Source organism: Carassius gibelio, chromosome A20, assembly GCF_023724105.1.
Source record: "Carassius gibelio isolate Cgi1373 ecotype wild population from Czech Republic chromosome A20, carGib1.2-hapl.c, whole genome shotgun sequence".
In the NCBI taxonomy this organism is placed as follows: Eukaryota; Metazoa; Chordata; class Actinopteri; order Cypriniformes; family Cyprinidae; genus Carassius; species Carassius gibelio.
Window position 1 is genome coordinate 22,531,538 of NC_068390.1, and position 23,803 is coordinate 22,555,340.

At 36.8% G+C, this 23,803-nt stretch overlaps 2 protein-coding genes across 3 annotated transcripts; one reads left to right on the plus strand and one right to left on the minus strand.

The window, feature by feature from the left end:
- Positions 1-12: 12 nt before the first annotated feature.
- On the minus strand, positions 13-5,735 carry LOC127938108 (clusterin). The gene is made up of 9 exons (XM_052534526.1): positions 5,572-5,735; positions 3,532-3,660; positions 3,295-3,443; positions 2,278-2,448; positions 1,788-2,193; positions 993-1,133; positions 631-857; positions 373-548; positions 13-277 (listed from the first exon to the last, which is right to left on the minus strand). The coding sequence occupies exons 2-9, from the start codon at positions 3,617-3,619 to the stop codon at positions 265-267; spliced, it is 1,371 nt and encodes a 456-aa protein (XP_052390486.1). The 5' UTR covers positions 3,620-3,660; positions 5,572-5,735; the 3' UTR covers positions 13-264.
- A 5,498-nt stretch (positions 5,736-11,233) lies between these two features.
- On the plus strand, positions 11,234-21,377 carry LOC127938109 (scavenger receptor class A member 3). Of its 2 annotated transcripts, XM_052534529.1 has the most exons (8): positions 11,234-11,262; positions 11,476-11,556; positions 15,481-15,519; positions 15,812-15,856; positions 16,374-16,493; positions 17,682-17,762; positions 18,063-19,106; positions 19,350-21,377. In XM_052534529.1, exons 2-8 carry the CDS (start codon positions 11,550-11,552, stop codon positions 19,784-19,786), a joined length of 1,773 nt encoding a protein of 590 aa, XP_052390489.1. In that variant the 5' UTR covers positions 11,234-11,262; positions 11,476-11,549; the 3' UTR covers positions 19,787-21,377. The 2 variants fall into 2 exon arrangements, with proteins under 2 accessions (XP_052390489.1, XP_052390487.1); XM_052534527.1 differs by lacking the exon at positions 11,234-11,262 and having other exon boundaries at positions 11,408-11,556.
- The last annotated feature ends 2,426 nt before the right edge of the window (positions 21,378-23,803 follow it).

Below are 23,803 nucleotides of genomic sequence, written 5' to 3' on the forward strand. Positions count from 1 at the left end.
ATGAGGAAAATATGGAATTGTGTGTTTTATTGGTATTTGACAATGTAAAGTTGATTATAATGCATTATAAGCTCTAATTCTGTATAATCTCTGTAGGGTCTCTGGATGTTAAGCAGGATGAAACAGCAGGAATAATTCTAGGCAACACACAAGTACAACATCTCTCAGTACTGTGATTCTAATACATAAGGATCTTCTCAAGTGATTTTCAGTTTTCTCAGAGAATATATTTTCTTCACCAGAAGCGTCGGCCCTCCAAAATGTTTAGTTTGTGACCCTGGAGAGGAAAACGTGAATATATTGGATACATTTTTAATCACATTAATAAGATTTTAGCTAATTAAAATGGAAAAGATTGCTGTGGAGACTCACACAGTGTTCTGTTTGTAACGATCCAAAGCCTCCTGTGCCACCACCTCTGAGAATTTGGGGTCGCTCCATGGAATGTCTCCTGGGACTGTGAAGCTCATATCTGGCCCGTCAAACAGTTTAACGGACACTTTAGTGTCACCTGGGGTCTCTGCATTATCTGAGCCCTTTGACATCGCCTGCACATAAAATGTTGCCAAATGAGTGATCTACATAGTGAAAGGAGTTACAGTTGTGCTGAATCACATATTTGGCACCTACTGCCTGTATTTTAAAGAAGCCTTCTTCATTTTTGGTGTGGTTAGCTAGAGAGGACACCCAACCGAACTGCTTGTTGAACAGGTCCAGCACACTCGAGGTGTTGAACATCTCTTCTTCGAATCGTTTTAGCAGGCTGTTGTACTCCTGGGTGAATCTCTCAGCCCTTGCAAGAGCCCTTTCCAGCTCCTCCTTCAGCGGGCCCTCCAGGGGCCTCTTTCCAGAGCAGTCTGATGAAGAAAACAAAGCTCTAATCGTTATATCACATGAAATTCTCATTGAAAAATTCCCAAACTGGGACCACATTATTTGAAGCTGGATAATATAACACAAAATTGAGACCTGTATTTTAATATCGCTCTTACCAATATGCTGGATCTCTTTACATTTCTCACACTCATCCTTCAGTTTAATGCAGCCGGCAGAATTGCGACGAATCTCCCTGCAGGTCATCTTATCATTTCCAAATGGTTTAGTTATAATAACGTCCTCGTTTACTCTGCCATCTATGAATATAGGTTTACAGATTAAAGGCATCTGGGGTATAAGCAGTATATAAATAAAAAAACAAACTACTATTTTATATCATTATTGTGTATTACGTCAAATTGCCATAGTAAAGAAAAAATACATGTGTGTGTTGTGAAAAAATTATAGATATTTATATAATTATATTTATTTTCTTACACAATAATTATATAAAATAGTTTTTTAAATTAATGCATATATTTTATAAATCCTTTATATATATATATTTTAAATCATAAATCATTTATATATATATATATATATATATATATATATATATATATATATACATACATACACACTGTATATGAGTGAATGAAAACAGAATTTTCTTTCTTGCATTTTGTTTCCTAAGAAAATATTTTAAGGAATGTTGGTAACTAAAATGTTTCGTTTCCCCATTGACTTCTATTGGGGAAAAAACAGTGGAAGTCAATGGGAACCTAAACTGTTTTAACATTCTTCAAAATATCTTCTTTCATGATCAACAGAAGAAAGAACGTCACACAGATTTGGAGCAACGTTATGGCATTTTTGGGTGGACTGTGCCTTTAAGTGTGATGAATATTACTAACATCACTTTTAACTTTGTATATGTGGTTACATTCAGGCTTGTAAACCTTGAAATTTACCTTCTGACGGGAAATCCACATCACTTCCCATGTAGGGCCCGAATGAGTTGAACATGTTTCTGGCCATGTCCATCATGGGTTGGAACATGCTGTGAAAGCTGTGGAACTCTGGGTTGTGCAAAGGGGACCTGTAGACACGAGCAGCACGGCTGGAATGACTCTCGAACATGCTGGGCATACGGAAGGAACTGGGGAAGAAGCTGGGCTGGTGGAAGGAACGCATGTGGTCAAACACCTTCATGCTGTCCATGAAGATGTTATCCACTCCATCTGCAACCTCTGTATACCGCTCCTCCAGGTCCTGGAAGCGTCTGGTCTGCTGCTGGTCCTCGTCCAAAAGGGTCTCCATGTTCTGCCCATTTATCCAAATGGAGATGGGAGAGGTCCTGTTCAAAACCTCCTCCAGCTAAAAACAGACAAAGAGAGGGATGGTTGCAAACGGCAGAATGAAGTCAGGATAACTGCAGGGATGTTTGCGCAGATGTATCACCTGTCGTCCCACCAAGCCGGCTCCACTGCTGCAGGTGCGTGAGTAATACTTAACACAGGTTTTCCTCAAGCAGGGCTTGCACTCCTCCCACAGAGCCTGCATGGTTTCATTACACATGCTCTGCTGCTCACTCAGCTTCTCCTCCATCTCCTGAGCCTCCATCAGAGCATTCTTATTGATGGAACAGCACAAGAAAAAAAAAAAGAGCAATTAACTGCAGGGCCCTCAGATTATAGACACTTATTATTAGACACTTAAGTCAAACTTAAAAAATGTATGAAGGTCATTTTATTTGATTGCAGGTACACTTTAAAATAAAGTTCAATTTGTTAACATTAGTTAATGCAACGGGTGTCATGAAGTAACAATGAAAACTTTTTCCCAGCATTTATGAATTAATGTTGAAATATATTAAGTTAAAATTCATTTACATTCAGAAATTCCAAATACATTACCCTAATGTTAATTTATACAACTTGAAATGTTAAAAATTAATTAATATGTGGGGGTTATGTAATTAGTCATAATTCTTTTGATCTAGTTTCATATTAATTTATGAATATACTGTTGTTTATTGTTAATACATAATAAACTGCTTAATGTTCTCAAGTTATGCAACTTGAACTGAATTTATTATAAAAATTCATGTTCATTTATATTTATAAAAATGTATGAATCTGTGTAGATTATATAATTGATCTAAATAATTATTTACTTTTTATAGGTCTTGGTTAAAGTTACAGTAAATTATAAATAAATTACTGTTAATTCATGATAAATTACTTAATGTTAATTTACTTAACTTGATATGTTTATTGTATTAAAATATGTAGATTATGTAATTGATATACATAATTAGTCTCAGGTTTAATTGGTATAGGTCAATGTTTAATTTATGAATATACTTTCCTTAACTGATAATAAATTACTTAAATGTTATCTATCTATCTATCTATCTATCTATCTATCTATCTATCTATCTATCTATCTATCTATCTATCTATCTATCTATCTCACCTCTTTTTGTTGCTTTGTTTTCTCCAGTTCAGACCGGAACCTCTTGTGATCCTCTTCTGTTCGCTCCATCACAGTCTTCATCTCTTTCACCCCAGTGATGGCATTTTCAATCTGTTTATCCAGGTACTTTTCACCAAGCAGTGAGATCTCTGCCAAAAAGTAATAATGGTTACATTACTGTTCTTAATTGAGCACAACCTGTCTGCACATAAAAAAAAATAAATAAAAAAAACTTACGGTTGAGATCCTCTTTAGTTGGGGGTAAAAGACATTCCACAGAGAGGTAGAGAAGAGAAAGTCCCATCAGAGAGCATGAGACCTTCATCTTTGGTGGCTGATGGTGTCCTGGTTTCAGAAGTAGTAACACTATGAACATAAGTCAGGAAAATGTGGGTCAGTTAATAGTGAAACTATTTTTAATTAAGCTGTGATGGAAGTGACTTAGCAAGTTTATGATGCACATAAACAACTGCAAAACCCACACATTTAAAACTGCGGTTTGTGTGGGACGTGCTTAGACAGACAATGTGGGCAATGAATCCATTGTATCAGCATGTCTATTTATATAGTAGGCCTGATATAAATAGTGGCATTTGTCTTTCTGCGACCTTGAACAGAGGGCCAAACAGATTTATTGTGCCATTTTGTACCATCCTGAAACCATTTCGTATTCTGTAACGGCTATGTAACATCATAGCCAAAAATGTGGTGTGTCTTAAGATAGTTCAGCTACAATGTTCAAAGAATAGTTTACAAAAAAAAATAAAATAAAAAAACATTATTTACTCAACCTAATCTCATTTCAAACCTGAATGCTTTTCTCTATTTGTAGAACACAACAGAAGATGTGTATATATATATATATATATTATTTTTTATTTTTTTACTTTTTTCTCCATACATTAAAGTCAATGGGGTTCAGTGTTAGCTAAGGTAAAAATATCTTCTTTTGTGTCATGCAGAAAAAAGAAAGTCATACAGGTTTGGAACACAATGAGGACGAGTAAACGATGGTTCACTTTTAGGTTAACTATACCTTTAACCAGTATCTAACCAAAAGGCTTTGAAGAACAAAATCATTTATGGGGTTGAAAACTTGCGAACATTTATGTTCCCTTCACTGATTACATGGATTTGAGAGCAAATCCCCTTCACTAAAGCTTGTTCCGACAAAACGTAATCCCAGTTTTGTGAATTTGCAGAAATGTACGTGAGACCAAGTCGATTACCCTTTTTTTAATAACGCTGCACTTTTAATCATGCTTTTTTTTTTTTTTTCTAAAGACAAACCAGTGGTCCTCAACAGCTGCTGATAATTCACACCAGAGTCTAAGTAAACATCATAAAAGCTTCGAGTCAGTCATGGGGACAGGTTTCCTCTTTTTCTGCTTTGTACATGTACATAGAAACCCCAGCTCTGCCAAATTAAAGCCAGAAGCCTAGTTACATAAGAAAAATGCACAAATGTTGGAAGAGCCAATGAACAGACAGAAATACTGAGTCACAAAAAAAGTTTTTTGTGATGTAAAATATGGTGTTCAACTTTCAGGTTTTTGTTTCCTCCATAACCTAACCTTGAATTCTCTCAAAAATGTTGTTTGTTGCAAGCATACCCTTTTATCTTCGTCTTGCTTTCGTTTGAATTAATATTGTCCTTGTGCCTAATCTTGTTCTGTTTGTTTTGGAATGAGGTTACACATCTAAGGCATGTGGTGTTTATAAGAAACCAAGCGTATCACACAGATGGCTTGCTCTGAGTAAGGGGGTTTGATTTGTATACTGATATCTTGCTAGGGCACAGTATGCATCCTGAATGCAGTTGACCTGGCTTAGTTCCCATGATCGACTTGGGGCTGTGAGACAAATTCCTCTCTGCAATGAAAAAATCTATACAAATTTGCCTAGGGAAGGCACAGACAAACTCGATGCAACAAACAGCCCAGTTAGACTTTTTGGATGACATTAACCACATGAGGATGGATTGTAATTCAAAAACAGCATAAATGATATGTCATTCTATCAGAACAGAATCTTGTTTACATTTATGCAGTAGTGGGTTATTGGCAAAATGCACAAACGTAGCATTAATTAAGATGCCATTTTATAGTACGTCATACAACAAATAGGTATTACATCACTGGAATCAGAATATAAATAACATCTCACATAAATGTAGCCTATATATTATATATAATTATATAATAATATATTTAAAACCATATTTGCATAAACAAGATTGTCAACATCCTTGTAATATGCTCTCTGTAGTGTACTCACCCTGCTTGAATTCTCAATCTTCCTTGCAGATGGACCGTGCCTCCTCTGATTTGTTTTTTATACTGGGAGGCTGGGTGATGTTGACGACGTGATTCAGGGGATGAGATGACCGTGGCTTTGGACTGTTCCAGAAACTGTTATTCTCAACGGCAGAGGCTCCCTCTGACCAGAAGTGGGCAACATTGCACCATCTAACTCATGTCATTGTGCTTGTAGAGGCACAGCCTGAACATGGGGCTTACGGGAAAATCTGCCTTCTGAAATTTACTGGCAAAGATGTGGATGATTCATTACTATTGGACAGTCCCAACGTTTAACAGTGGTAAATCACCTTAATGTGACCTGCATAACATCTGCTTTAGCCGTGCAGTGAATAATTCAGTGAATCTTATAGAATAAGTTCATAACAGTGCTGAAACTAAATAAACCAGTGTGCGGTTATACAAGCCCAAGTTTAACCCTTGTCTTTAAAATCTAATCTCTTTTAAACTAATTTGGTGTGACTTTTAAACATTTCTTGCTATATTCTGCCACATTCTGTGCTGTATTATCACCAAATCATGAATTCAATATTTTTTTTCAACTTGTATTCTTTCAGTTAGGACTGTTTTTTGTTGTTGTTGTTTTGGAACTGATCGGTCATAGGCCTCACTGATCTGAGCTTCAGTTTCTGAATGAAACAAGCACTATTTGTGGATTATTTTGGCAGTGTTTACTCAACAACTGAGGCACATCAACTCATTGATCAATTTGTCGACTAATTGAAGGGAAACAAGCTGATGAAATGATTGAATCCAAGCTTTGGTAATAAGGCCATTGATTTTTGACATCCAAATACCACAAAAGCGTTACATGGTGGGAAAAAAATCCTTAAAAAAGAAAAGTTACTTATTACACATTAAGACAACAGATCACTCCTGTAGTGGATGGAAACTGCATTTTAATCACATCATAGCTTGTCAGGTAGCTTTCATCCTAGAGCTGTTTTAGTTTTTTTGTGAGATGTTCTTAAGACGGAGGAAGCTAATAAATGTCAGGAAAGCACTGCTCCTAACATTCTGATATTTAAGCAAATGTGATTCAAAGCATGTTTATAAATATTTGTGGGATATTGCACAGTGTGGAAACAAGTCTAAACCCACATTTTCCCCCACTGGACATGTGGGCAAACAAACAACAAATCCAGACAAACAGCCGAGCCACATCCTCTTTCTGATGTCATGCATCTGTAAAATGTTAAGTCATCCTACTCATGGGAAGTCATGGCCTAATGGTTAGAGGGTTGGACTCCCAATCGAAGGGTTGTGGGTTCTAGTCTCGGGCTGGACGGAATTGTGGGTGGGGGGAGTGCATGTACAGTTCTCTCTCCACCTTCAATACCATGACTTAGGTGCCCTTGAGCAAGGCATCGAACCCCCAACTGCTCCCCGGGCGCCGCAGCATTAATGGCTGCCCACTGCTTCGGGTGTGTGCTCACAGTGTGTGTGTGTTCACTGCTCTGTGTGTGTGCATTTCGGATGGGTTAAATGCAGAGCACAAATTCTGAGTATGGGTCACCATACTTGGCTGAATGTGACTTCACTTTCACTTTTCATTAAATATAAAAATATCACAAACTCTGTTTTACTCTTTTGACTCTTATTATTTTAATTTGGGACAATAGCTGCCGGGCAACCATCCTCAGCACCCTACCATCAAAGCGGTGACTTCTTAGACTCACATATTCTTCAGAATATGTAATAATAATAATAATAATAATAAATAATAAAAAGTTATAAACATGCCACTAACCCAAAAGGGTCTCGCCCCTATTTTGATAGCTCTGCCCCAAACATACATACGCAACCCAGGCAACGATTATGACACAGAAGCATAATCAAGCAAAAGCCAGCAGCATATATTTGTTCCCTGAGACAAAGCAAAACCAATGTTTTTCATCTATCAAGAACAAACAAAGCAACCTCAGCATCCGATTGTAGGCTTTCCCGCTCCTTGAGTTCTCTCCAGCGCTGGAAGGCTGATCCAATGTTTACATGGGTCCTACTTCTTGCCTTATCGTAAGCCTTCTTTTGTTCTGCTGACGGTTTCCTCTTTTGTTTTTTCCATGCCATCTTTATCTTTCTGTCATCGCTTGGCTAATGTCTGTCCTATGCACTGAGCGCTATCTCCTCCCACTCATGAGTAGACATGCCCCTTACTGCTGATTGGCTACACGTTTGTTTTGGTACTCGGCCTGACTCAGTTTGAAAAATACATACCCCACTTTTAATCTTGAATATCTTGTGGCTTATGTTGCTCAATTTTCTTACTGGCAACAGAACAGGTACATTTACCTCCAGCAAATATGACCTGATCACCTCCGTCCTTTGGTCCTCCTTTGTCAATATCACTCACCGCACGCTGTAAAGTATTAAACATTCCATCCAATTTTTAGTGTAGTAAATGCACTCACACAGGGGTTTCAAATCTACAGGAACTTTACCATTGCCAAAACATTGTTTTGTTCTCCTGCCATTAGTTCAAGGAATCAAATTTTCACTGTTTACTTTAGTTTATAAGATTTTTGGGTGAACTCTCTCTTTAAATAACTTTAGTTTTGTCCTCTGGGTGGCAGTAACTCCTATGAAAGGCAAAGACTGGAAACACAAGCAGAAAGGTTGCTCCACTATTAAATGAATAACAACAGTATCTTCATAAATATGCATAACAGAGACATTCAGGGGGGAAACAATCTATATTTAGTGTTTTTTTTCTCCTAGAACAGCTGTGCAAAATTTTGTTAGCATATTCTGAAATGTCATTCTAATCTCTTTAATTGTAACATGCATCATAGTGTGCTACAAACACTCCAAGTGCCGGTGTTCTGTAACCTATTTACTAGTAAAGTCATCTGAATCCGTTTGAAAACATATGAAGTTCCAGATGTTTTGCATGCTAGTCTATTAAACACTACTCTATTTGCTGGCATTATTTGCAGTTTTGGCAAGCAGATGAAAGTTGGTGGTTTTGGAGTAATTTTATGCATGCTAACAAAGCATTTGGAGAAACACTGGTGCAAATAACAACAGGTCATCTCCTGAACCTTCCATTCAAATACAAATGCTGTTTTTAATTTAACAAAAATTAAGAGTTTTTTTTTTTTTGTATTCCCTGTTTCTCAACAGTCCCAAAAATATTATTTTATAGGCTACTAGTGAAATCTGATAAACATTAAAATGATACTTTTTTTTAAACTAGCTGTCATCACATCTCTCTTTCCTCAGTAAACACATAATCAATCTAATTCTATTTATTAGAAGCACATTTGCATCCACATCTGGATACATATTAACAATGAAGCTAAAATAGTGAGCTGTGAACACCAGCCAAGTGAGAGCTTGCACACAAGTCAAATAAGAAACAGTATAACCTTTTCATTAATTCAATTCAGTTCAGTTCAGTTCAGTTCTTACTTTATTTATAATGCTGCTTTTGTGAGAAGAGTGGGTTTGGAAGTGTTTAACACAGGCTGCAAGGCCAAAAAGTTAATGCAATGGCCAAAAGGAACACAATCAAACTATGTAAAATGGCATTGTAAGTATTTTTCAGGCACAGTGCCATGATATTACCATGATGTTTTACCAGTGGTCAACTTTAAATACCATGGTGGCTGAATATGTTTGTAATAATTCCTGTCAGACAGCACTTTTACGTTCTTTCCCTCTTTTACTTTCTTTGTTTTTCTCATGTTTCACTTTATCGACTTGTTTTGTTCTCGTGATCATGGATGAACAATAACAGAAAGAGAACTGATATTAAAGTGGAGCAGAAGTAAGATTGATTTTGTTATGAACTGAAAATGAACGGAAACATTATATCATCATCTTTTTCCCAAATCCGAGCTCCATGAATGGTTGCAAAATCTCCACATGGGACACAGAATTCCCCAAATTTCTTGTCCTAAATGGACCTTTCTAACTTAGTAACATGGTAAATGTGTGATTTTTTGATGTCATTGAATTTTTTCGCCATGATTGACATTGTTGACACTTGACTAATGCATAATTAATAATTTTAGATGTAATCAATTATCAATAAATCCCACATGCATAATCAGAATCAGAAGACTTGTGAGATATATGTATGTTTGTCTCATGTGGAAGGAGAATGAAAGTGCAGGTAAAGAGGACTTTTTGGAAGTCATGGCCTAGTGGTTAGAGAGTTTGACTCCTAACCCTAGGGTTATGGGTTCGAGTCTCTGACCGGCAATACCATGACTGAGGTGCCCTTGAGCAAGCCCCTGGGTGTATGTTCACGGTGTGTGTGTGTGTGCACTTTGGATGGGTTAAATGCAGAGCACGATTTCTGAATATGGGTCACCATACTTGGCTGTATGTCATGTCACTTTTTTTTCTTTTTTTTTTTTAAGTCATCTGACTTACGCAGAGATAATTACATGCTGTACAAAGAATTGGTTTGTTGTTGTTGTTTTCAAATAAATTATTTCAGATTATGGTCTTAAAGCAATAGTTCACCCCAAAATTATTAAATTCTGTCATCATTTACTTACCCTAATTTGTTGCATGACTTAATTAATTTTTTATATATTTTTTGGTGGAACACAAAAGATGTTTTGAAGAATTTTTCTGCTACTAATTTATATATAAATAAATCATATAGTGACCACGACTGTCAATGTCCAATAAAGCATGATTAAAGTGACTCATATGAATTGTGTGCTTTATTTCAATTCTTCTGAGGTCATAAAATAGTTTTGTGTTAAGAAATAGCCTGAAATTTAATTTATTAGTTTTTGAAAGTCTCTCATATCACATTTAAACTTAGTTTCATGCACCAAATTTGGCATTTAGATGACTTATATGGTACTTTTATAGAACTATATTATATTTTTATGGTAAAACATATTTAGAAGAATTAAAGTCACACAAATGCGACAACATGCTGCGCAAATAATGACAATTATTCATTTAACACAGGTTAAATGTTTTTAACCAGGGGGCCTCATCAAACTTACAAGGGGGACACGACTATAAAAGTATTTAAATTAATAAATTATGATATCAAAATAATCTAACACTAAATTAAAATGAGGAACATGTAGTTATAACTTCTCAAATACCCAAATAAATCATGGTTAATTTAATTAATATATCAATATTCCCAGTTTATGTTAATAAAAACATTTGAAAACAAGCTTTGTCATTACAGTAGAAAGCCGAAAAAATCTTAGACTGTGTAACTTGACTTGATTTCAAACTGAATGCTGATGTTGTTAAATAGAACAAAAATTGTGTTTCTAGGAAGATGCACTGACTTGAACTGAAAAAGTATGAAGCTGCACTTTGCATTTACAAAAGCACTAGCATAATAATATTTATCTCTCCTCTCAACAACGGACTGTTGGGGAACAGCATGTCCCTTTTTGTTCCATTAACTTAATGTGTAAATCTCCAACAACAGAAAGCACAGAAGATAAAGGTGCCTGCTGCTTCAATACCAGACATTTGTTAACAATTAGGCCAGTGCTCAAGACTGACTTACTGAAGCACACACACACCGTGTCCCACCTCCTCCTTCTCTCCTCCTTCTCTCCTCCTTCTCCCTTCATCCATTCCCTCCCTTTCCCACACAGAAACAACCTCTCCCTTTCTCCGGCATGTTTCCTAAAGCTGCACATGGTTACTGTCCAAGGTATTATTTTCTTCTGGTTCTATAGCAAAGAAGCAGCATGTTATAGAGGGGTCTTCCTGACACACCAGCTGTGCCCACAGGGGACCTTAACAGTGGATTAGTCCGCAGATTTGGTGACTTATTTTGTGTAAACAAACCCAGTATGCTTCTTGATTGATGCTCTGGATTCTGATGAGTCATTGAAATAAATGCCAAGTTTGAATACCCGAACAGGTGAAATACATTTGGTCTCAAGTCTCCACAATCATCTTTACCTAACTAACCTGGGGTGACTTTACAGAATCAACATGAAAGGTAAGCAATGTTTCTTTTTATTGATTCCTACTATGACTAATAAGTTATGGAAGCACTTTTAAATTACTGTGAACATGAGCATGCTGACAGCACGTATGCAAGATCCAACTCTGAAGGTCTAAAGAAAGCAGGTACCTGTTGATATTGGATGCGAGTTTGTCATTCTGTTACTCTGAAAACAGTATACAGTCCCAGCTTGACACCATTTGCTGTTGAAATTTTTAGTTAAATTCTTAGATAACCACACTGATGGGGTAGCACTTAGATGTTGTTGACAAAAGCCGAGTTATTTTTTAAGGGAATTGGAACATGTGGATCTGCATACTTAGGATTTTTAATTTATAGCAACCATATCCAAGATTAAGGTCAATTTTTCACTCTTTTAATGCATAATCCAGAAACTCATGAAAGAGCTTGGCTCTTAATGCATACCTCATGCAGTGAGAGATGTGCGGCGAGTTATTCGTTCTTGGTGTGGGCAGCAGGTGTGGAGCCAGTGCTAACAAACACACATACATTCCCTTCAGCTGTTTTCCCAGGATCTGACTAATGCATCTATTTGTAATTGGCAGATGGACTTTTCTTAATCTTGATTACATCTAATTGAAGTGCATCAGATGTAATGAAACACACTTTCACTTCATATTTGTTTATAATTGAACACAGACCCATTTAATGGTCAAAGAAAAAAATGTGTTTTGTTACAGTCTAATGGGGGCTGTCTTTGCTCTGTCTCTAAACGGGCTGTAAAACAGGCAAAAACATGTACTTTCATGTAATTAGGGCAACCCATGTGTGACTGTAAACATGTTTATATCTAAAGAAGGGAGTAGGGGTTAGATTTACCTACAGTTTTTAACTCCTTTATTTTCATAAACTACAATTTACAGTATGAATGTTTTCAGTTACTCTTCATTGAACTCTACAATTGAACTCTATAGTGTAGAACTGCGCATACTTTTAAAAATGTGTGTAAAGCAGCTGTGCATCAACCAGAACTGCAGTGACACTTGTCTTTATTAGTTGTGTTCGGGTTTCTGTGGTTTGGAAAGACCCTGCCCTCTGCCTATGTTCCCCATCTCCTTTCAGGCATTTCTGACTGATGTTTTATACCCACTGCATACATCTGGTCACATAATATTAGTATTATTAGATGTTTTTTATACCCACAGTTTAGAGATTATGGCCATCCGGCCAATTCGTTCATCAAAGCCCCAGAAGTTCCACCTGAGAAAACCTCACTCGATGCAAGATCTGAAGGTTAAAGTGAATCATCAGATATCTTTGGCCACTGTACAAAGGTGCTGAAGAAATCAACTACAAACTTATGACATTGTGAAATTCTGAAAGGAGATATCATCTTAAACCTTGTTACCCAAAGTGTTCTCAACTCTTGTGTTGTATTAAACATTTGCCTTCCTTTTTGTATATCTGGAAAAGAGGATGAGCTGAAGGATGCATCATAACAAATCACATATTGTGTGAAGAAAAATTAAATATGTTGACAACCACATCTTGGTGGATTAAGTGCATCTTGTTGTACAGCTTTGGTACATCATTGTCTCCGATTGGTATTTACGTGCCACCATTGCTAGTCATATGGTTTTAGTTATTTTCACAGTGTTTCGAAAGACCCAGAATGAAATATTAGCCTTTAATGTCTGGTCAGGGCACAGGTGTTGTTTTCATAGCTGGTTGCTAACATACTGTACAACATCTGACAGAGTGGACTGATTTACTTATATATGTATACCGGAGATAACCAATGTTTTAAGAATTTTTCCTTCTAATGCTACCTAAATTGTATGCATGCTGATGTGATACTGTCAACAATTGCTGTTGGTTTCGAGGGCAATCAGGAGACATGGCCAGATTTTGGCCTTTAAGTGTCATTTATTTGATTATATTGTTGCATAACATGTAAAGTTAAGGCTCCCTGCTTGTTCAAACCTTACATCATGTAACTCAATTTTAAAAGCACACAGATGTGACTGCCCACCCTTTATAAACATTGGCATATTTATCTTATGCTCTTAAACTTCTAGAAACTTTCCATATCCTCCAAGTCCTTGAATGACCCCGCAAGCTAATTAAATATCCTGTCTCTTTTATTAACTTTCATACTTTTTAAGTTTACTTCTGTTGACCCAGCTTTTTGAAGGCTCTTGGCTTCCTTGTAAGCGTCCAGACCAGAGTGAAGGGTCCCCTCCTTTTCCTATGTACTGTTGGCAACACTCACAAGACCCAAGGTTGTGCCTGCTCAGAGCCACCTGTGTAGCCAGGACTGGTGAGGAAATGTAGAGTCTCTCCACTTTCTCCCCCATCAAGCTTTTGCCCCTTCTAACACTCTGGCTCAGCTAGACCTGACCTCAGCGGCTTGAGAAGTAGTTATAAACAGTTTTACCTCAGAACATGAACTTGGCAGGTCTGGCAAGCAAAGCATGGCTCCAAGACGTGCCCGGGGTTTGAAAAATACAGACCCAAATTTAAAACAAACAGAAGACGAAGCAGGTGTGAACTCCCTCCCTGATACTTGTCTTGAGGGAAGTTCTTTTAAAAGTGCTTTCTGAAAAGTAGTGTCTGATAAAGAGAAAACAGGTTGACGTTTAACAGCATTGGCAGTGATAACTGGCCTATCTCCATAAACAACTCTTTACCTTCAGGACAAATCCAGTGCACTGCAGCTGCAGGGTGTAGAAATGTTGAGTCACCATTCCTTGTTTAAAGCATGCTCCTTAACTCTTGTCCTTTCTTCTCCTCCTGGAACACAATGCCACATTTTCATACTTCTGCTGAGAATCAAAGCCCAATTTCCAAAGCAAACCCTGGCTTGTCTACAGTAAGACCATAAGTCTCCAAATCATGGTAGATTGCAGGCTTCCATAGAAACACCCCCACATTTTCATCATCCCATGGGAAATAGCATGCTCTGTTGAATATGGATGATCTTGGAGATACAATAAAACATAATGACATTGGTACTCTTAGAACATAATCACACAGAACAATGACCTAACCGGATCATTCCTCGTAATAGTGTTTTGAGACTTTTTTCTATTATTGTTCCTTGTTCATAAAGCTCCTTCAATGTTCTGATTTTGTATATAGTCCCACTTTTCCTCACTTGAAGCACTTTATACAGTATTTTGGTTGAACTTCAGCAGGTATTAATCAGCTGTTTAGTTTACTGACTGTCATCATGGGTGGCTGCAATAAGAGGGGAAAAGCTTATTCCAGCTTACCCTTTGCTGACAATGCTTTTCCAGATGTTATAACAATCATCCAGTTCTATTTGTGAAGATTTTCCCACCCAAAGCATGTTGTTTACCCGGTGTACCGTCTCGTTGATGTTGCAGAGAAAAATAATTGGCCAAAAATGCTATTATTTAATTTAATTACTTAAAATATGTACTTTGTAAATATGTATGCATTGACATAAAATAAAAATATGAAATTATATGAAATAAAATAAATAAAACCTACTTTATTTAAATAAATAAAGACAATTTAATATGCCATTAAAACAAATGCAACTGGGCTCTTAAACTGAAAAGAGCCTTAGTAAGGGCCCTTTTTGTCATATAAGAGCATCTCTGACAAGCAAAATATTCCCAGGAAATAAATCCTCCTAAAGATCCAATCAAATTTAGTAAAAACTCTTCCCTCACCAATTTTGTGTAATTGTGCTACTATATCGCTCTTTCCAGCAGTGACCTCTTCTAGTACGAATCCGTCCAAGTTGATTGGGTTTTGTGTTATGGTGCTAGCAAGCAGGTCTTATATTTAAATTCTCTTATGATTTATGTTTCTTGTGATAAAGTGAGAGTGTGGGTCTCACTCCCCAGGTAAAGTTAATGTTTCAATCTATTGACCTTAATTTGTGAACACATACATCAACCCTGCTGCTTTTTTCCTCTTTTACAGATTACAGCTATAATGGCTATGAGAACCAACTTTTTAACGGTATGTGGAGTCTTTTTCTTTGTTCAGTTTTAATTGAGCCCTTTTGATATAGACTTATAAGACCAAATATGTGTTTAATCCCTGCAGTTGATCTAGATGTCCTCTTATAATCTCCTGCAATTAAAGTCTGAGACCTGACATGTTGAAAATATGATGGTACAATGTTTTTGTTCTGTGCAGGAGGTAGATGATGAGTCTCAAGGGGAACTGTGTTTGATTAGCCAATACAATGAACGATGTTATAAATTGTAAAGTCCTGACTCTTCATATTTTGTGCGATCTCTCTTTGTAGAGGAGGACTTAACTGGAGAAGAAGAGGAAATTCCTCCCTTGAGAGGTTAGAAAAATTCATCTTTCTTAAAGTTTATTGCTATCCTTATTAACGAGGCATCCCTGAGTACAAAAGATGGAGTTTGAAAAAATAGAGTTTTACAGTAAGCTGGATTTCTAGATAAATATCTGTCTAAATTTGAAAACTGTGCCTGAAAATGGACTGACTTTAAAGTGTTTTTTACTGTGTTTATATGTCAACATTTACCCACCACTGTTTTTTGAGTGATTATTGTACATCTGTTTTAAATGTTCAGTTCTTGGCAAATGTTCAGTGTTTAGAAAAGCTTTATTTACAGAATTTGTGAGCTGAGTTTAATTATTAGTCACATAGTCTATTTTTTCAGGCACTGCTGTACAAATATTTGAATGTTAACAGCCTTTTTAATGTTTATTCTGGGATCAAGTTTTAATTTTTTTTACATAAGAGTTAGGGTATAATGGCTAATTTATGATCAAGCTCATATCTGGAGTGAATACCAGGTTTCTTTATGACAAATGAGAGTGTGTATGTGTGTCCACAGGAAGAGCTAGAGGAGGATGTATGAAATGTCAGCAGACACATTCTCTTCAGCTAGCTGTCAAAATGCTCTATGGCTTTTTAGCTTTGCTTATCATTGCAGTGGCTGTCTTGGCATCCCTTGGTAAGTTTTCTAACAACCATGTTAGCAACATGTTTTTTTCACCTTTCATTCTTTAAAGTGATGCCAAAGTGAACAAAGCTATGAGGTAGATATAAATGCTTGATCTTGAATCAGCAAACGGCATTTTTCACATGACAAGACACTGCTGGGGGGAGTCAGTTATGGGCCAGAGAAAGGAATGTAGGGCACCCCAATTTTCATCCTGCAAACACATGTGGGTTACAACGTGGGTTTTGATTCAGCATGACGCTCAAAGTCAACAATTTCCAGATTTAGTAGTTAGAAGTAAGCCAAAACCTTTCCCACAGAATAAATCTCACATCATATCTGATGTTGGATGCCAAATCTGAATAATTCGCCCCACTTACAACAAAAGTCATTAGTGAAAGAACTGCAAATCCATATAGTTCACCACAACAACACACCCAAGTTTCAGATGCAATGGAGTTTCAACAAGAACTTCTTGAACATTTTTTAGTGGCAGGAAGTGATGCTACCATGTTAGCCAACAACCTAGTTAAACTGTAGCAAAACAAATCAAGAAGAATGTTGTTTGGTTCGATGAAATATATATGATGACAAGATGATGGTTTCATTTAAAGAAAAAACAGGTCTAACTACTAAATATTTCATAATGATGCCACATACACATCTGTTTCATATTGCTGTAACTCCTCAAAAATGTTGTTGTATAACAAGCAGTAATGTGTGTAATATGAATACTGTTATGTTAAGGAATTTGATGTAGGAAGTAATCTGAAGTTTGCACAAGGCAAGTTGATCAAGTAACACAAGTATCCTGTTTAGTGATAAAAAGTCAACAAAATTAATTTTAGACTTTTTTTTAAATACAGCAGGTGACATGCATGCATACAGCTGAAATATACAGAACATTACAACCACAAATGAGGTTCCATTACAATTTACCAGTCCCCATAGTCCAAGATTAAGTATTGGTGTGTAAAGAAAGTTTCTGAAAAGATTTCCAAACACATTTATTCTCTGAGAAAACAGAGATCACTTAAGATGCATTCACCGTTCCAACAATATTATGCACATATTTCACATTTCTGCTTAGAATTAGAAATTTGTATCAAACATTTATTATTTATTTTGTTTATTTGTTTGTTTCACATCACCTCAATTTCTAAAATAATGGTTTTAATATCAATAAATTTGTCATGTCAGTTTTCAGGAGAGTCGACAACTTATCTAAAGAAGAAACATTTAGCAACAAACAGATTTCCAAGGTCCAAGAGAGTATAAAAGGTAAGAATTCTTATTTCACAATACATGCATTTTTGGAATTGGTATGTATCATAAAATCTACAGCGGTGTTATTTCAATACGATTTATATACTATTATACTTAAAGGCAACAATTAACATAAACGTTTTTAAAATGTGGTCAGTGAACCCCTCAGAGAGTAAAACCTCATGAAGAATCATTTATTACAGAAATAGTGGCCTACAAAACAGTCTGTTAAAACAAAACTGAATTTTCATGCAATGTACAGTGTATTTTGTGTTAGTTGGACAAGGGATTCACTGTTGGGTGGTTGTATTGCAGATATCAGCGCTGTAAATAACAATTCCAACTGCTTAGATGTTGCACAATACCAAGAGGAGATTGCCAGACTGAAGAAAGAATATGAGGATATCCACAGGATGCTTCTCAGTCAAGAGCAGAAGTTGGACCAGGCTACCCAATCCCAGCAAAGTCTCACACAATCCAGCAACAGAATGACTAGAGACCTCCAGTCCTTTGGAATTTTCATCAAGCGTATAAACCAGTCTCTGGGTCAGTACCTGGATCAAGTAAATGGCTGGCAGGTTGTCATCAATGAAACAGATCAAGGGATGAAAACCTTTGTTGAGGATCAATATGATTTGAAGGCCACAATGAAACAAATCAACACTACTGTTGCCCTTAGTGCATTGTGGATAGGTGCACTTCAAAGAAAGGCAGAGGAGGAAACCTTGGTGCTTCAAAAAATAACATCAGATTGGCAGAACTACAGCAGAGTTTTAAGTGCCCTGAAGTCCAATGCCAGTATGACTACACAGACTGTGAGGGCTATTCAAAATAGTGTCTCTGCCACCCACCAGCGTATTAGTATGAGTTCAGAGATGGTTCATGACCTCACTTTGCAAGTCATTAACCTACAGATGCAACTGGACAATGTCTCGTCTTACACTGATGAACATGAGGAGAACATGCATGACCACCAATACCATGCCAAGTACTACGAGAACCGGACCAGGGAACGCTTTGTGACTTTGGATGCAAGAATAAAGTCCATTGAAATGGAGATTGACACGCTCTCTTCCAGCTTCAAAGGAACTGTCAGCCATGTCCAGAGCATGTACCAATACATCAACCAAGAGAGTTCCTCTTGCCAATCCAGACTGAACAGTCACACAGAAGATTTGCAGAACATTAACAACACAGTCTTGCTTCTTCTTCACCTAGCTGACACTCTGAGAATGCAGTACATGATGATGAATGTACGCCTCGATGCTGATGTGAGGAACCTATCCATGGTGATTGAGGAGATGAAGCTGGTAGACACCAGTCATGCAAAGCTGATTCAGAACGTCACTATTCTGAAAGGTTGTGGTCTACCTTTAGTGCAGAGTTCCTCAAATTCAGTCTTGTAGGGTCACTGAACTGCAGAGTATTACTCCAGCCCTAACCAATTCTGAAGACCATGATTAACTTAGGGTTGGGGGCTAACCTCTGCTGGACAGTGGTCCTCTAGGACTGGATTTGAAGACCTCTGTTGTAGAGTCTATAAAAAATAGGTTCATACATGTTCTTTATGTCTCTAAGTGTTTTTTTCTGGATTCTTTATAGGTGTGTCTGGTCCACCAGGTCCAAAGGGAAACAGGGGAGAATCAGGAGGCAAAGGACCTGTAGGTGTAACAGGACCGAAAGGAGACAGGGGACTTGCAGGGAATCGTGGATCTCAAGGAGTTAAGGGTGCTATGGGAATTAAGGGTGATCAAGGGGTGCAAGGACCTTCTGGGATTAAAGGTGGTCCAGGACTTAAAGGAGAAAAAGGGTCTTTAGGGCCACCAGGGTTTCGTGGTGAAAAGGGACAAAAGGGTGATATGGGGGCTTCTGGGAAGGATGGAATTCCTGGCCCCAGAGGAGTGGCAGGTATCCGAGGGGAAGCTGGACTCCCAGGGGTGCATGGACTTCCAGGACCAGTAGGAGTACAAGGACCTGTGGGACCACAGGGGCCACGTGGAATACCTGGACCACCAGGGGAGCCTTCTCAGAGTTCATGAGCAGATAGACATAAACCTTAAAAATGATAATGCACTGACTGCCTTTCTGGACAGAGTAATGGTGGTAGTAAACGTTGACTTAGAGATGTCTCTCTAAACAAGACAATGGTGGGGACTCTTTGGAATCTTAGAGGCCCACATATACATTCCTCAAACATTGGATCTTGCAACAACAATACACTTTGTAAAGGCTTTCAACACTCTTTGGATAGACCTCAAGCACAATTCTATACAGTATACTGAGCCACTTCTCAAAGATTTTATGTTAAGAGTGGTTACAGAGCCAGGCTGCTATGCAACCATAGATCATACTAGGTACCAACCAATAGACTCAATCTTTAGCCAGCGTTAGCATATAAACACAGATAGCCATAGGACTAATGAGACTCTGCTTTATTGCTTTTATGAAGTTTATTTAGTAGTGCTGCATTTGCCTCATAATCACAGAACATTCAGAGCTGGTACTCTGAAACATGATTTTCATTACGAGTTCAAGTAAACCAAATATTTCCACTCATTAAAGGTACCATAGGAGCAAGTTTATGAAACACTGTGCGAAAAGTTCAAATGAACACATTTTACAGTTGCTGACTTGGCATGAAATTGCAAAACCAAGGCAATGAGCCGTGTGAACTGTACAGACAAATGTATTAATTGACTGGCAATGTACAACATTAAGTTTTAATGTTCATATTTGTTTGATTTCCCAATTTGTAAATATAGAATTTTAACAGTTATAAATTTATGTTAAAAATGGGTTTTTGAGGAGGACTTCATGAGATAGCATACAATTTATTCTCTTTGCACACCAATAAAGGGTTATACAAATGTAAAAAAGAGGGGGCCATTTTTGTTAAGCTTTTTTTTCCCAAAAAAACAATTTTAAAAATGTTTAACCAAATTTTTTCCATTTTCATTAATACTTTTGTCAGTTCATAGTGAAATCATGAAACAAATGTATACAATATGGTTAGCTATCTACCCAGCAAGGACAAAATGTTTTATAACATTTCACATTGCATTTCGGTTGTTGCTACATGTTACTGTAAAATGTACAAAACTTGCCATTTTAAGATTTGAATTGTCAAATTACTGTCTGGCTGTTTAATTACTGAAAATATATATATATATTAAGTGGCAAGTACTAAACTGCAATTTTGGAAATGTAGAATACATAATAGTTAGGTTTCTCTTCAAGTAAATGCACAATGTCAATGTAATATGTTTTCACTACAAAAAAAAATATCATAGCGAACTGCGTCATTTGTATTATTTTATTATTAAAGTGGATGGTTGATTGTGATTTCACTTTTTTTAAGGTTAGTTAGTTTGTAATGTTGCTGTTTGAGCATAAAGAATATCTGCAAAGTTGCTGCAACGAAAGTTCAATGCAAACGGAGATTGTCAGTTTAATGCCTACAAAAACGGCTGGTAAGGGACTACAATGAGCTTCTTCCGGGTCCATTACATCTCAAACCCAGATAAACCCTGCCTCCGGGAACACAACAACAAAGGGGGTGAGGCCATGTTGTGCTGCTTTAGAGAAGATCGGTGTGGAATAAATATAAATTATGTGGGAAAAAAAAAAAAATTGAAGAATGAACACGTTAGACTGCACCCCATAAACACAATCAAGCCTAGAGAAAAAAGAAAAACAGTAAACCACCCCTTTGAAACAACTTGTGCTGGCTGGGAGATTTTTTCATCAATCAAACGATCAAAATCAAGTGCCAAGGTGAGATAAGATCTACTTGATCAAGAACCAATTTAGTGACAACTAATTCTAGTCTGTTACAGTATGTTTCATCTCTCGATGTTCTGTACATAAAGGCAATGAGTTGTTTTAACACATCTAGTGTTAAATTGTCTTATTGCATCATGAAAGTAAGTTCCAATCAGGAAACAAAGTATTAACATTAGAGAGGACAACTGACATTTGAATGTCCCTGTGATGTAATTCCCTTTTCCCTTTTGTTTCTTTAAGAAATCTGTTTACTCTTCAATCGCTTTATTTCTTTCTCAGATTCATTATTGTACAAACTTATCCTCAGCCTTCATCTCCAGGATTCTGTTTATGATATAATCTGCATTTTTGGTCTAGAAAATGTGGATAGATACCAAACAATTTTTCTAAGGAAATTGATTCCTTGTTGGAATGAAAACTTAATAGTCATGTGGGAGCCAGCTGAATCGATAAACCCCAACAGCCAAACCTTTCAAGCTTTCTAATGAGTTTCAGTGGAACTTGATTTTGGTTGCCTGTGTGTTGTTAGGTGACTAGCTTTTTTTTTAGAGAGATGCCTACCCACAACATTAGGACCCTGCTATGAATTTAGGTAAGTGTATATGATGTCAAACTCTTGGGCTTTTTGCATTTAAGTTATGAATTATAAATAACAAATAATAATAACAGCTTGATTGATTGAAGAAATGTGAGTGATGATTGCTACACATTGACATGATGCTGTATGGTTTTAGACACCGATACCAGCTTCTAATTCACTCTAAAAAATGCTGGCTTGTTTCAACCCAACTTTTGGTCAATTATTTTTACATTAAATTTTGAACCCAAAAGTTGGATTAGTCCATATTTGACCCAAAGTTGGGTTAAAACAGCCCACCATTTTTTAGAGTGCAAAGGTCAATTTGAATGGCAACCCTAGCAGAAGTTTGCATTCTTTGGTTTCAGCTTGAAACTGTATGTATACGCAGTGCTAGTACTGTGCATACTCTCCCATATTTGCATGTGGAAGAATGAAACTTAATGAAACACCAAGTGTAGTATGACCACCCAAACACTAGGAAATAGCGTGCAGATTGTGTTGCCCATTCATGAGCATTTAATGCCTGGTTGCTTTCTTGTGTCCTTAGGCCCCGAGTGTCTGCAGCTGGCCTGGAAGTTTAGTCCATCCTCTATAATGGTCTATGACACCTCATGGAAGTTTCCTGTTGCCAAAGAAAACATGTTGACCTCAAGAACAGGTCAGAGATTCTCATTAAACCAAAACGTAATTCTTCAGTGGTTAACACCTCATTATGCTAACTTTCCAAACGGCACGTACTTACACCATCAATCAAAGCTGCTGAATGTAATAAGCCAGGCAAAGTAATAATGTTCAGAAACAGACTAAGCCAAATTAATTTTAGCCCAATGTATCATTAATAACTCACATTAATGTGTGCTGTCCCAGTGTCAGACTCTGATCTGCTGACACAACGACAGAATTCATGGGCCATGAGAAAATTCTGTCGCTCACCTCTTCTGTCAAAAAGAGCGCTGCTGTCCTACAATGTATGAAAACAATGTACAGTAGATACTTATTTCTTATGCTTTAAGTTTGGAATTTTAAAAATGAAAAGCTAGAGGGTGTCATGTTTTCCCTTTCCTGAATAACATATGACTTGCCAGAGTAAACTGTGCCAGATGTTAAGCCACGGGCTGAGGCCAGTTTTTTATTTCTTCCAAGCGGAATTCATTTCTCACAAGCATTATCTCACTTAGATATTTAATAAAATGTCTGCCAGAGCAAAGGTCATGTTAAAGGGAGAAATACACTAGACTAGTAAAGATTTTGTGCTCAAAGCTCTAAAACACATTTTTTGACTTGTGACTTTATTGCATGGAAGTTGACTGAATTTGTCTTTGATATTTCTAATGGTGTGCTGTTAGGCCAAGGTTAGGTTATGAGGTAACACTTTAGAATAAGGTTCCATTAGTTAATGTTAGTTAATGTATTAATTAACATGAACAAACAATGAATAATACATCTATTACTGTATTTATTCACCTTCGTTAATGTTAGTTAATGAAAATACAGTTATTCATTGTTAGTTCATGGTAATTCACAGTGCATTAACTAATGTTAACAAGCACAACTTTTGATTTAAATAATGCATTAGTAAATGTTGAAATTAACATGAACTAAGACTTATAAATGCTGTAGAAGGATTGTTCTTGCTTAGTTCATGTTAACGAAAGTAGTTAACTAACATTAACTAATGGAGCCTTATTCTAAA

Excerpts from the sequence above, each read along its gene's own strand:
- LOC127938109 (XM_052534529.1), top strand. Across the intron at positions 15,520-15,811 it reads TGAGAACCAACTTTTTAACG|AGGAGGACTTAACTGGAGAA; the intron begins GTATGTGGAGTC and ends CTCTCTTTGTAG. Across the intron at positions 19,107-19,349 it reads GAACGTCACTATTCTGAAAG|GTGTGTCTGGTCCACCAGGT; the intron begins GTTGTGGTCTAC and ends GATTCTTTATAG.
- LOC127938108 (XM_052534526.1), bottom strand. The coding sequence starts at position 3,619 with ATGAAGGTCTCATGCTCTCTGATGGGACTTTCTCTTCTCTACCTCTCT. Across the intron at positions 3,444-3,531 it reads AACTAAAGAGGATCTCAACC|AGATCTCACTGCTTGGTGAA; the intron begins GTAAGTTTTTTT and ends ACTTTTTGGCAG. Across the intron at positions 2,194-2,277 it reads CCGGCTTGGTGGGACGACAG|CTGGAGGAGGTTTTGAACAG; the intron begins GTGATACATCTG and ends GTCTGTTTTTAG.